Source organism: Lonchura striata, chromosome Z (assembly GCF_046129695.1).
Source record: "Lonchura striata isolate bLonStr1 chromosome Z, bLonStr1.mat, whole genome shotgun sequence".
Lineage (NCBI taxonomy): Eukaryota > Metazoa > Chordata > Aves > Passeriformes > Estrildidae > Lonchura > Lonchura striata.
In genome coordinates this window covers 22,034,354-22,049,699 of record NC_134642.1, presented here as the reverse complement: position 1 = coordinate 22,049,699, position 15,346 = coordinate 22,034,354, and the positions used below count along the sequence as shown (strand labels likewise).

The 15,346-nt window shown below is 40.2% G+C and overlaps 1 protein-coding gene across 1 annotated transcript in view; it reads right to left on the bottom strand.

Moving 5' to 3' along the window:
- The window catches only part of CNTLN (centlein), a 188,462-nt gene that overhangs the window by 159,270 nt on the left and 13,846 nt on the right, over nucleotides 1–15,346 (bottom strand). The window contains 2 exon segments of the mRNA XM_077790387.1: nucleotides 5,307–5,395; nucleotides 15,178–15,227. Of these exon segments, the coding sequence (XP_077646513.1) occupies nucleotides 5,307–5,395; nucleotides 15,178–15,227 (139 nt within the window).

Sequence of the window (15,346 nt, the reverse complement as noted above, 5' to 3'; positions counted from 1 at the left end):
TACAACACCAGCTGAATTCCCAGAGGCCACTGTTCAATCAGGCTTGACTGCAATTATCATGTCAATATTTTGTGCTCCGATATGCAGATATGCACACATGCAAACTGCATAATACCTTCTTCTCCATGGAATGTTGACTTATGTTCAACGTTCTGAGAATTTTTAATGAAACAGGATATTAAACTTTCATTAACTGTAGAAAATCACAATTATTTGACCTTAGCCAGAAAGGTTGTACTGTTATGCTCTATTATTCTGCCCACTATATTGTGTGATAGTAATTGGACAGTCCATTGTGTTTTAAATTCAGAGTGACAAAATGGTAATGGCTTACATCTTGTTTACATCATTGTCCTCCTGCCATTATGTTTCCTGTTAATTACTAAAAGGGTGTTTTAAGAAAACATCTACACAATGTTTATCATCCCTTCAAAAAGATGCGAAATACAAATTTTTAATTTTTTCAGTTAACCTAGGCATCTATAGTGTTCATTCATACAGCACATTCACTTACCCTTTTCAGTAAATCTGTGTATCAGCAGTCAGTGAAGAATCTATGTCAACCTGTTTATGTTTTTTTCCACAATTTGCTATTCACAGGATGCTGCAAATCACAGCGTAAGCTCTTGCAATTACCTTTCCAAAAATTCTTTGGTTATTTTCGATCTCTTGCTTTTCAGCCATATTTTTGTCCATCTGTTCATCTTTAGACAGATGTAACTCCTCAGGAAGAACAACAAAACTCTCAGTCACTGGCACTAACACTCAGGTTTCCACTATTTCTTAAGAGTGGCCTGAAATGATATATCCATTCTTTGCCTTTGTTAAGACCTGCAATACACAACACACATGAAATCTAGATGTGGAAAACCCTCTGTATAAGGCAGGCTTGCCAAAGGTAAGTATACCATCTCACATAATACAATCCTCATGTACATCTACCAAGTCTTGTATCATTGGCACAGTTTGATCATTTGGATCCTGCTACATCTACTTTCCAGAAGAAAGGAAAAGAGTCAGTTAGAAGCCCTAGAGGAAAATTAGTCTGTTGACTTGTCAAGCTTGCATGTACTACAGAAGAAGAGTCTTAAAGCAGAGCTCTGAAGTTTGCAAAAATATTTCAAAATCTTTCATACTCTCATCTGAACCCAACTCCATTTCAGTTTACACATACATTTACTTAATAAGAGCTATTTTCTAGCAACTTTTTTTTAAATAATAATAATAATCTTTCAAAAGGCAGCAAACTAGAAATAGCATACTTTTTACATAATACTGAGATCAATAGTATTTAAAGTAGCTAGAAAGTACACTAACATGAGTAGTAGTAGTTTTACAATGGCTTGTTTAAAATACCTGGAGGCTTTTACATATCCCAAAGGCATTTCTCATTTGCACAGTAAAGATAATTTTTTGTTTATATCTGAATATTAAATTGGGAATATAGTTACAGTTATCCAGCAAGAACTGCAAAGACTGCTGAAAAGTATCATATCATTGGTGTATTACAGAAATTAGCAGCATAGCCATAAAAAAGTAGAAACTGAATTTTTACGATTTTAGGGCAGGAGAACCTCTATTTTGGGGCCATGAAAGCATTTGAAAATAACAGACAAATTAACAGCAAGGTACTAGTAATTTCCCCCATGTTCCTCAAATTATATATTTTATATTTTCCTGGTTTGTTTGGACAAAGATATTTTCTAATGCTATAAATACAAATTACCTTACTGTAAAGCTAGTATTGACCACTCAATTCCTCCTAATAAGTATCTTCTTTTCTTCATCACACATCTACAGTGTAAGTTGTAATGTTCTAACTGAACATTTTGTCCTGAATCTTTTTATTCTTGCCACTGTAATCTTGTGAAGAAAGCCTAGGAGGGTACACATGCCTGTGCTTTCTTAGATTCTGTCTGCTTCCATTACTTATCTGGCTTATATGACCTCAGGCAGTCTCAACAATTTGGTGGGGAATGGAAGGTTCTCATGGAATTTTTAGTGGAAAGAGCACACTGAAAAATGAAGCTATGCAAACACGGGTGGTTATCATGTCACAAGAAACAAAAAAATGTTTAAATCCATCCCATTCTGTTCGTTTCTATCGTAGAATCTCACAATAAGCCTGAGTAAGACAGAAAAATTTCTGAACTTGAATATGACTGGATCTCTGTTGTTTCTAATATAGATGAAACAACAAAAAAAAAATCTGTAAGACTTAAATAGCTTTCAGATTTTAGTGTAAATTTTCAATTTCCAGCTCATCTGAAACTCTGTATAATATAGCAAAAAGGACTACAAGCAGCACAGATCCTCCCAAGTGACACAAATCATCTTGCTTATAATAGTTATTTGATCATCCCATTTTTTATACTCTTTAAACCCATGTATTTTTCTCAAAGCCAGAAAATCTATTGTCCTGTAATTTTTTGGACAATAGCAGTGGTAGATAGCACATTTCCTTTAAAGGCAATCAATGTATTAAAAAAACATATTATCTACTCCTTTAAGGTAGGGACATTTTATCTACTCCTTTAAGGTAAGGAATAAGACAAAGACTTTTTTGAAAGGATGAGAGTTGGAAGAGGTACAGTCATGAAACTGAAGCTACTGAGGAAATCATTAGGGAGAGTAGTAACAGGAAAAGTTAGGATGGAATTTATGGGGCTGTAATTTGGTTGTGCAGAAGGTTCACGGGTAAAGCTGGGCTAGAAACTATTTCCAAAGTGGCAGTAAGACCATTCTCAGCAAAAGAGCTGAAGCTATATCAATTAAAGAGAAAAATACACGCTATTGCTCCATCTGTCAAATCAAAGCAACCCCAAAGTTCAAAGTTGTGATTAATAAACTCCTATATACGGAATGGGTTTTATCCACACTTATTCCCGGATTCTCAGGAGTAATGATAACACCTAAAAAGATGCTGTTGAAGCAATTTCTTAATTCCATTATTCAGAGAAGCACGGAAAAGCTGTGATATACATGTATAGCCTTGAGTTCAAAAAGGTTCTAAAGCATTAATGTAATTCTAAAGAGTAGACAACATAAAAAAATTAGACAAGCACATTAAAAGAAGTATGTTGGCAGGGTTTCACATAGCAATCACCAGCATCTGTACAGTGCAAAACACATACAAAAAATTTCATCTTATTATTCTGTTTTTGTGCATTAAGGTGGTATATAAGAGTGCCATATTCATAGTATCAATAAGGATAATACACAAAATTACCAATTTCTGTTCTAAATAAAGCATAAAATAATTCATTTGTTGACCATTATTTAAATGTAAGCTTTTTAACATCTCTCTGCTTCCATTCATCCTAACATCCTGATTATTTTTATATGCAACATAAATAAAAAATGTTAATAAGCCTGAACACCTGCCTCTGCCTTCTTAAGCTTCAGATAGAAGAACTATAATTTTCCATATTGTTTCGCTATCTATAAAATGTGGTTAGGACAAAAAAATTTTAAATGTTTCAACATAAATGAAGGATACTATGAATTTGTTTATCAGTCTTCATCATATATTAGAATTATTTCTAAAATCAAACTTGAAAACAATAGTAAGAACAGTATACTGTCTAAACAGCGAAGCTACTACTCTGTGCAATTAAGTGTCCCAGTACAAAACCAGCAGTTATTTGATATCATCACTGGCAACCATATGTGAGCTCCCAGTAACAGCTGTCTTTAAAATAAGCTGCTTGTCCTTACAGCATCTTACTCATTAACTGGACTACCATCACTGTCTTCCTCTGGATATGAATCATTTAGAGTATTACCTCTAGTTCCATGATCACACTGCATTTTTTGGATAAAAATCTTCATTGCTTTATGCAAGGTAGAACAGAGGAAAACATTATAAAAATGGTGAGAGAGAGGGGATTTCATCAATACATATAAATATCTCAAAAGTGGGTGTCAGGAGGGTGCCTCAACATGAGGCAGAACTTCTTTACGCTGACGGTGGCAGGGCACTGGAACAGATTGCCTAGGCAGTTTGTAAGGTCTCTATCTCTGGAGACACTCAAAAGCCACCTGGACACATACCTGTATAACCTGCTGTAGGTGACTCTGCCTTGGCAGAGAGGCTCCACAAGATGATCTCCCAGGGTCCCTCCTAACCCTAACAATATCATGATTCTGTGAAATGCACTCCCAGCTAAAGAATTTAACACTGTATTTTCACAAATGAAAAGAACGTGTACAGAAGAACTCCAGGAAGGAAAGAGGTGAACAACAAAACATGCCTTCTAAGTTCAAAGCACTCAATGGGAACCCAAAGGAGCCAGGACCTCTTATGAATCTGTAACAAGCTTCCCAAGTAAAATTGGCAGGCCATTTAAAAAAGTTTAAATCCATTCTTTTTCTCTTTTTTAAAAAAATCCCCTTTTTTATTTTAAGGAACTCATGATATTTTAAGATAATTAAGTGTTTCAATTCTGACAGCCAACTCATTCACATTCTCCTTATCTTTTGCCTACAAAAATATCTGAATTCATAAATATTAGCATTCCAAAACAATCAACTGCATCCTGCGATAATCAACTAATACTTATAGTAATCAGATAATAATAAGTACCATGAAGAAATCATCACCATTACTATTCTCAGAAGAATAAACTGCAGAAGATCCCACTTGTCTGTGTTAATGGAGATAGAAGCTCTTACAGTCAGGGACAGCTTCTCCCCCCAGAGTGTAATTGGGCACTGGAACAGGTTTCCCAGGCAAGTGATCACAGCACCAGCCTGAGAGAGTCCAAGAAGCACTTGGACAATGCTCTCAGGCACATGGTGTGATTCTTGGTGTGTCCTGCACAGAGCAAGGAGTAGGACTCAGTGATTCCAACTTCTTCCAATGCAGCATGTTCTATAATCCTATAATAGTTACATCTTCTATTATCAAGTCTTAGCTTTTCACTTCCTCTAAAATTCAGATAAACATAACTTATATATATCTGTTACCTAACAGCTTATGACACTGGAAAATTACCAGTCGTTTTCCTCCTCCTGCTCCTTCAAAATGAAAACAAAATATGGCAAGACATTTATAATTTCAAAATGGTATTCAACTGCAGCACAGCAATCTGTGAGAACATATTTTAAAGTATGCTTCAACTAGCACCACAAAAGAGAAAATATGCAATGTATTCTAGGCATTCTTGACAAAATTTAACAGTTAATTTTTTTCAACACATTTTTAGAACTCTACATAGTTTTCAATTAGAAAGATAAAGAACAGTATCAGCAGGGCAGGTTGGTTGCTTTTTGGTTTCAGTAGCATGTTAAATCTTCAAACTCACCTTTCCACAACCAAGCTGACAGCTTGAGTAAGATCTGATTTTGACACCTGGAGATGTTTCCAAAGAGACCACACAAATTCTTTATCAGCCTTAGAAATAGGAGAAAAAAAACAAAACAAAAGAAAACAAACAAACAAAAAAAACAAACATTACATGTATAATGCCTTTTACAGGTAAAAAAAAAAAAGTAAAGTTATACTGAGCATATTCAAAACACAATTACCAAGAAAGCCCTAATCTAGTGAGAATTCCCTGCAAGTTACTCACTGTTCCATGAAAATACAGCCAATGGTTCTCTTGAATAAACAAAGTTTTAACAATACAAAATTCTGAAGTAAAATAAACACCTAGAGTCAACATCAAAATAGTATGCAAAGTAACATATGGCAGCAGAAATTACATTATTCTAACAAGACTGCCTTTTGCTATATCTATTTCTGTTACTGACACAATTTCTATTAGAATACTAAGCCTAGAATACCTGCTTCAACATTAAGTTTTACCACATGCAGCTCTTTATTTCAAAAAATAAAGTAAACAGTCTTCTAACACTCAGGCATCTAACCTGCACTATACAGAAGTTTCTGAAAAACTTAAGTGAGCAAGAAAACAATGTTGTTTACAAATAAAGTTTGTGAAAACTAGATGTCAGGTAAAAGCTTTCTCACATTTGTAATTTCTACTACACATTCATTGTTATTTTTTGCTGGTGTTGTCTTATTTCAATAAGATTTTATTACTGGAAGCACCAATATTAGTTATTTTACAATCTAAACCCACGTATTGATTATATAAAAATGTTAGGGGAGAAAAATAAAATCCAGCTAAAGATGAAGACTGGTAAGACAATATGTGTACATAAACCATAGTCCAGACTAGGATGAGACCTACTGAAACAGTCTAACATAAAATTAGGAACTAATAAACTAAATCCATAGTATATGGGCAGATAGGCCTATTCAACAGGCAAAAATAATTAGAGTGCAGCTATGACTACTAGTGTTTTGGAAATTGAGAATCATTTAGACTGGAAAAGACATTTATGATCAAGGCATGCAACCAGTAATCTAACATTGTTACAGCCACCACTAATCCATACATGCCACATATACATGGTTTTTAAATACTGCCAGGGATGGCAACACCCCCACTTCTCTAAGTAGCCTGTTCCAGTGCCTGACAAGAAATTCTTTCTAATGTCAAATTTAAATGTTAAAAACCAAATTGCCAAAAAGATCTTGTAATTCACGACCATCATCAGCTTGTGAAAAATGCACTATACCATAAAGAATTCATATTTCTTAACAGCACAAAAATTTCAACTGTCTTTAATGGGTTGTGCAAAGCTTTTAAAATGCTGACTGTTTCTCAAGTTTCCAAACAAAATCAAACAATTACCAAAAAACGTTGTGCAAAAAGAAAAGAGGAACAAGATGTTACTAAAACACTTGGAAAATTCACAGTCCTCCTCTAATCAAATTAGGTTACTAGTGTAAGCATTCTTTTCAAAACCAAACGTGACCCTGCTGCATACAAACAGTAACTAACTGGATTATGGTGCACTACATTAATTTTTAAAGAAAGGTAACACAAAACCTGAACTGCACACCAGATAATTAGTAACTCAAATGACTTTGCATAAGTATCCAAGTCTTTGCTCAGTACAAGTGCTAAAACGATGTTAACTTTCAGATCAGAATTAAGCTAAAATATAAACACTAAGCACCATATTAATTGGGTTACTAAGTAAAAAAAAAATGTACAACCTCTAATTTCATGCTATCACCTTACATATTTAGTATACTGAACTTCTATGTATCAGTGGGAAAGACTATTTAAACAAGTGCACTTTTTTCATGTTCTCAGAACAAAAGACACCATCTCCCAAAAATGTCTTGCCAGGCCACCTGAAGAGTTACAATGTGTGTAGACTGTGAACCAGGCATGACCCACTGCTTCTTCTCAGGCAAAACAGAACTAAAAATAAAAATGTTTTTCAGATTTGGACAACCTGCTGCAGCTTCCAAAATGCCTTAGGATCTATACAGAAGCCAGTTGTAATTATAACATCTAAAAAAAAATCTTGTGCTTATGTTGTTAAATTGGGGAGGGGGGATTCGCAAACAAACAAAACACATAAAAAATGAGACACAAAGCCAGACTAAACCTCTCTAAACAAAATGTGATTTTGTTTTAATTATTTCAAAAGACATTAAATTAGTAGTCTTTCCAGCCTAAATGACACTACTTTCACAGAATCAATTAGGCTGGAAACAACCTCTGAGATCAAGTCCAACCTATGACCAAACACCACCACATCAGCTGGTCCATGGCACTAAATGCCACACCCAGTCTTTCCTTTGACACCTTCAGGAACAGTGACTCCACCACCTCCTTAGACAGCCCATTCCACTGCCCAATCACTCTTTCTGTGAAGAATTTCTTCCTATGTCCAACCTACACCTCTCGTGGCACAACTTAAGCCTGTGTCATCTTGTCCTGTCACTCGCTGCCTGTGAGAAGAGACTGATCCCCAGCTGGCTACAGCATCCTTTCAAGGCATAGACAGTGACAGTCACCCCTCAGTCTCCTTTCCTGCAGGCTTAACAAGCCCAGCTCCTTCAGCCACTCCCCTAAGGACTTGCATTCTAGACCCTTCACCAGCCTTGCTCCCTTTCAGTATGTCCAAGATAAAAAAAAAAAAAAAAAAGTTTTCCAATTACCATCTGAGTAGGAGTTGCCTTGGGGCAGTTTTTCTTATCTGCTGTTAATGGCCCCATCAATGCCTGGCCACATGACTCAGAGATAACACTGTCCAGGAGGAGGAGGTGATTAAGGACACACCTTGTGACTCATAATAACCCATTGTAAGATGCTCTGCCCAAGGGGAGGAGTTAGGCATTCCCACCTGGATAAAAGTGGAGATTTCTACACAGAGGGGAGCCTTTCCACAGGTTCTCTGAGAAGACACAGCAACTACATCTGCCATCCCAAGAGGACTGCAGCTACTCCAATTCGGACTGCTACCAGCACACTGGCCAGGTTGTATTCTGACTTTGTCAGTAGCCTTTCCCTTTGTATTATTGCATGTATTTTTGTCCTTTTTCCCCTTTTCCCAATAAATTGTATTTCTGACTTGGAGTCTCTCACTGGTTTTACTTTCAAACCAGAACATATTTTTGGCGCGCAACGTGTGGCAAGAAAGTACTGAGAGAAGTCAGAATTACAATCCTGTATTGTAGAGGGTACCTATTCACTATGATGCTTAACATGCTTTTTTGGGTCTTATACCTAGCTCTCTATATTTTCCCGAATGTGGGGAATTATTTGGCAATTGTAATGCTCATGTGTAGACCAGAGTATGGTATGAGAATTGCTTTATTGGTCTACTATGTCTATTGCATTATGACCTCTGAGGCAATGAAAATGATTTGGAATATGTACTCAATTCTGTTTGCTTGTCCCAATCTAGGCTGCTGGTCTGGGGCCTCAGCAACCTCACCCAGCCCCTGGGGGGAGGGGTAAAGATTGATGTTTTCAAACCTTTCAGGCTTGACACAGCAGTTTTTGAAAATGTTAAGTTCCCTCTGGATGCCAAGGACAACATAATGTTGTTGTTAGTTCTTTGTCTTCTCTGCACAATCTGCAACATGCTTAGAAACAAAACACTACATAGTGTGGTGCAGCAAAACATACATAGTGTGGTGCAGCGTCTTCTTGAGGAAGAGGAAACAAGAAGCAAAGCAGCAGTGTCCGTGCCTGTACAGAATACCACAACAGCATCCATGTCAATGCAGGCTGCCATAGAGAAAGAAGGAACCAAAAGGAAAACAACAGTGTCCGTGTCTACGCAGACTGTCATGGAGGAAAAAACAAAAAGCAAAGCAAAAGTGTCTATGTCTACACAGACCGGCACAGAAGAGGAAGGAACCAAAAGCGCCATCAGCATCTCCACACAAACCATCACCAAACCAGAGCAGCCTGAACCCATAGTAGTTGCCCCCATTCAGAAGAAGAAATTGAGGAGCAAATCAGTCCGCATAGTGACTGATGAGGACACTGCAGGACCCTCGCACCCAGCGGAAGAAACGGAACCAGAGATCATCACTCGCTCTCTATCCCTGGGTGAGCTACGTGACCTGCGGAGAGAATTCACCCGCCAGACAAATGAGTCCATCCTGACCTGGCTTCTCCGCATCTAGGATGCTGCAGCCAATGACACCATTCTGGATAGAAGTGAGGCCAGACAACTGGGATCACTATCCCGGGATGTGGTCATTGACCAGGAGATTGGGAGAACCCAGGAAACTCTCAGCCTCTGGCGGCGACTACTCGCAAGTGTGAGGGACAGATACCTTTGTAAAGAAGACCTCCAGGTACTCCAAGGAAAATGGAATACCATGGAACAAGGTATCCGATGCCTGAGGGAATTGGCTGTGTTGGAGATAATTTTCGCAGAGGACGAGAGATTCCCTAAGAGTCCAGACTGTGTCCAGTGCACATCACAAATGTGGTTGAGATTTGCACGGCTTGGACCAGAGATGTACTCTCGTTACCTGGCAACACTGCAGTGGAGAGAAGGCGAGGACAGGGTGGGCGTCTTAGCCAATAAATTAAGAATTTACGAGGATACGGTCACTGCCCCATTTCGTACCCATGTCTCGTCCGTGGAAACAAGGTTGGCTGAGCAAGTCCGGGACTTGATTGAAGAGAGTCATAAGAAACTAAAAAAGGAACTTAAGGAAGAAGGCTACCATATTTCACCAGAACCAAGAAGAATCTCTGCCATTAGGAGCCAGCGCTCCCAAGCCAAGGAGAGAGGATACAATCCATGAGGAAACCTCTGGTTTTTTCTTCAGGAGCATGGAGAAGACATGAGGAAGTGGGATGGAAAACCCACCTCTTCCTTAGCAGCCCGAGTACGTGAACTAAAAAGAACACCTAACACAAAAAGAGTCAATGCTGCTCCAGTCTCTCAAACACAGAGTTCCAGACAATATAAGAATAATGATATAACTGATCCTCTTGAAGGAACCTCAAGAACCTATTTACCAGAAGAGAGCAACGTGTACCATGACCAGGAATAGAGGGGCCCTGCCTCTAGCCAGGTAGAGGACAGGGACAATCGGATCTATTGGACCGTGTGGATTCGATGGCCTGGCACATCTGAACCACAAAAATATACAGCTTTGGTTGACACCGGTGCCCAATGTACCCTGATGCCATCAAGATATGTAGGAGAAGAATCCATTTATATTTCTGGGGTAACAGGAGGATCCCAGCAGCTTACTGTATTAGAGGCTAAAGTGAGTTTAACTGGGAACGGGTGGCAGAAACACCCCATCGTGACTGGTCCAGAAGCCCCATGCATCCTTGGCTTAGACTATCTCAGAAATGGATATTTCAAAGACCCAAAAGGACATCACTGGGCTTTTGAGATAGCTGCTGTAGAGACAGAAGACATCTGGAAACTGAATACCTTGCCTGGTCTCTCAGATGACCCTTCTGCTGTGGGACTGCTGAGAGCTGAAGAACAGCAGGTACCAATTGCCATGACAACAGTGCACCGTCGGCAATATCGTACCAGCAGAGACTCTGTGACCCCCATCCATGAGATGATTCGTAAATTGGAGAGCCAAGGGGTGGTCAGCAAGGCCCATTCACCTTTCAACAGCCCTATATGGCCAGTACGCAAGTCCAGTGGGGAATAGAGACTGACAGTGGACTACTGCGGCCTGAATGAGGTTACACCACCACTGAGTGCTGCCGTGCCAGACATGTTGGAGCTTCAGTACGAGCTGGAGTCCAAGGCAGCAAAGTGGTATGCGACCATTGATATTGCAAATGCCTTCTTCTCCATTCCTTTGGCAACGGAATGCAGACCTCAGTTTGCCTTCACCTGGAAGGGAGTGCAGTACACCTGGAACCGACTGCCCCAGGGGTGGAAACACAGCCCCACCATCTGCCATGGACTGATCCAGGCTGCACTGGAAAAGAACGAGGCTCCCAAACATCTACAGTATATCGATGACATCATTGTGTGGGGGAGCACAGCAGGGGAAGTCTTCGAAAAAGGAGAAAAAATTATCCAGATTTTACTGAAAGCTGGTTTTGCCATTAAACGAAGCAAGGTTAAAGGACCAGCTCAAGAAATTCAGTTTCTAGGAGTCAAGTGGCAAGATGGACGTCGTCAGATCCCGACAGAAATAATTGACAAGATCACCGCTATGTCTCCACCTACCAACAAGAAGGAGACACAAGCTTTCCTAGGTGCCGTAGGCTTTTGGAGGATGCACATTCCCGAGTATAGCCAGATTGTGAGCCCTCTCTATCTGGTCACCTGAAAAAAGAATGATTTCCACTGGGGCCCTGAGCACCAACAAGCCTTCACCCAGATCAAGCAGGAGATCGCTCATGCTGTAGCCCTTGGCCCAGTTAGGACAAGACCAGAGGTCAAGAACGTACTCTACTCTGCAGCCGGGAACCATAGTTTGTCCTGGAGCCTTTGGCAGAAGGTGCCTGGGGAGACTCAGGATCGACCACTGGGATTTTGGAGCCGGAGCTACAAAGGCTCTGAAGCAAACTACACTCCCACAGAGAAAGAAATCTTGGCTGCCTATGAAGGAGTTCAAGCTGCCTCAGAAGTAATTGGCACTGAAACACAGCTGCTTCTGGCACCCCGACTACCAGTGCTGGGGTGGATGTTTAAAGGAAAGGTTCCTTCTACACATCATGCCACTGATGCCACATGGAGTAAATGGATTGCCCTCATCACTCAGCGCGCCCGTATTGGAAATCCGAATCGCCCTGGGATTCTGGAAATTATAACAAACTGGCCTGAGGGGGAGACTTTTAGATTGTCTTCTGAAGAAGAGGAGCAAGTGGCACGTGCTGAGGAGGCCCTACCATATAATGAGCTACCAGAAACTGAAAGACAATATGCCCTTTTTATGGATGGTTCCTGCCAAATCATAGGCACTAGCAGGAAATGGAAAGCTGCAGTGTGGAGCCCCACACGACAAGTGGCACAAGCTACTGAGGGACAAGGTGGATCAAGTCAGCTTGCAGAGCTTAAAGCCGTCCAGCTGGCTTTGGATATTGCTGAGCGAGAGAAGTGGTCGAGGCTCTATCTCTACACCGACTCATGGATGGTAGCTAATGCTCTCTGGAGATGGCTAAGTCGCTGGAAAAAGGCTAACTGGCAGCGCAGAGGGAAACCCATCTGGGCCGCCGAGATCTGGCAGGACATTGCCTCCCGAGTAGAGAAGCTGACCGTGAAGATTCGACACGTGGATGCACACATACCCAAGAGTCAGGCTACTGAGGAGCATCACAACAACAAACAGGTAGACCGAGCTGCCAAAGTGAAAATATCACAAGTAGACCTAGATTAGCAGCATAAAGGAGAACTATTCCTAGCTCGTTGGGCCCATGACGCTTCTGGTCATCAAGGGAGAGACGCAACATACCGATGGGCACGAGACAGAGGGCTGGACCTTACTATGGACATCTCACGACTGCGAGACCTGCGCTGCAATCAAACAGGCCAAACAGATGAAGCCTCTGTGGTACGGTGGACGATGGTTGAAATACAGGTATGGGGAAGCTTGGCAAATTGACTACATCACGCTTCCCCAAACCCGACAAGGCAAGCACTATGTACTGACCATGGTGGAAGCAACCACAGGATGGTTGGAAACCTCCCCTGTGCCTCATGCCACTGCCCAGAACACCATCTTAGGCCTAGAAAAACAGGTCTTGTGGAGACACGGCACCCCTGAGAGAATTGAGTCAAACAATAGAACACATTTCAAGAATGGCCTCATCAACACCTGGGCCAGAGAACATGGGATTGAGTGGATATATCATATCCCCTATCATGCTCCAGCTGCCGGGAAAGTTAAACAATGTAATGGACTGCTTAAGACCACCCTAAAGGCACTCGGTGGGGGAACTTTCAGGAATTGGGAACTGAACTTGGCAAAAGCTACCTGGATAGTCAACACCTGAGGGTCCATCAATCGAGCTGGTCCTGCCCAATCTGAACCCTTGCAGACAGTAGATGGAGATAAAGTCCCTGTGGTACATATGAAAGGTATTTTAGGAAAGACTGTTTGGATTAATCCCACCCCAGGCAAAGACAAACCCATCCGTGGGATTGTTTTTGCTCAAGGACCTGGTTATACTTGGTGGGTAATGCAGAAGGATGAGAAAACCCATTGTGTACCACAGGGAAACTTAGTCTTAAGTGAGAACTATGTGTAAGGTTTCATCATGATGAAGATGGAAATAGGAAAAGGGGTGGATAATGTCCAAAATTAAAAAAAAAAAAAAAAAAAAACGTTTTCCAATTACCATCTGAGTAGGAGTTGCCTTGGGGCAGTTTTCCTTATCTGCTGTTAATGGCCCCATCAATGCCTGGCCACATGACTCAGAGATAACACTGTCCAGGAGGAGGAGGTGATTAAGGACACACCTTGTGACTCATAATGACCCATCGTAAGATGCTCTGCCCAAGGGGAGGAGTTAGGCATTCCCACCTGGATAAAACTGGAGATTTCTACACAGAGGGGAGCCTTTTCACAGGTTCTCCGAGAAGACACAGCAACTACATCTGCCATCCCAAGAGGACTGCAGCTCGTCCAATTCGGACTGCTACCAGCACGCTGGCCAGGTTGTATTCTGACTTTGTCAGTAGCCTTTCCCTTTGTATTATTGCATGTATTTTTGTCCTTTTCCCCTTTTCCCAATAAATTGTATTTCTGACTTGGAGTCTCTCACTGGTTTTACTTTCAAACCAGAACACAGTATAAGGAAATCTTTGAATCATAAAAACAGGAATAAACCTCTGTATCCGATTTTAGAATAATTTTAATTCAAATTGCTCAGCTGATCAGAAATATGGAGAGCAGAAATGACATGATAACAGTATTTGTGAATTTTTATATATTTAATACAGAATTCACTATTTTCTACTAATTATCATAAATTACTAAGAAATTAGTCTAAAGGCCACAAAATCACTACAACAGAGAGAAGACCTACTAGAACAAAGTGCTCATAGTATTCTACATGAAAACACTCAGAAATCTTGAGTCAAGCAAACAGTCAAAAGTTTCTTATGCTGATTGATGACTTCATGAGCTCTGTTTAGTTAATTTTGCTTGCCTACTTAAAAGTCTTGGGTCTGCTTATCAGCATGCTTCCTTAACTTTCCCCTTTGCTGTCCTGAATACAAAACCACAGAGGTAGCTGTTGGGTTTTCTGCTTATTTTGTTATATATTAGAAGAGCTGAGACCCTTGGGCTTCCATATGAATCTAAGAAGCACTGTCAAACAATAAGACTCCCTACAAGCAGGGGTATCTGCTTTTTGTCCTACCATGAAGATTCATATACATTTCAAGTCCCAGCTGGGAAACAGTTTGAGGCATCCCAAGAACACGGAATAGCTTACAACTTTCAGACTAATACTTCTGAGCACAGCTTTCATCCATTACAAAGTAAAAGCCAAAAAAATTGAAAACCACAGTAATAGGTATTGAATTGTTCCTAATGAACAAATATGTACTCTATATACGTACAATAAGAGCGAAGTCCTTACATCTCTCCCATAGTTTTTGCTCGGTATATAGCATGTACTGAGCCTCTGATAACTGAATTTCTACCTAAACTTCACAAAATCCCCCTTTGGTAATATAAATACAAAATATGAAGTTCCAGCAAACATTCCCAATGAGAACACAAACACTCATGTACAAACAATCTCTTTTAACTAAACAAGGACTTCAATTTAACCTGTAACTATTCCACAAACAGGCTATTTTAAGTTGTCCAAAGAAGAGTAAAACCAGCCATAAATTTGTACTCACGTCAGCGAAATTGCCACTCCTTACATAACTAAATTCTGCAACTCTTCCATCTGTGCTGAAAGAACAGTGGATGAAACAATATTAAAAACACATCCTTACTGTAAAATAAAAAAACTTCTTCGCAATAAGGAATATTGATAAGCCACTAAACAAACTTCAAAGAAACAGC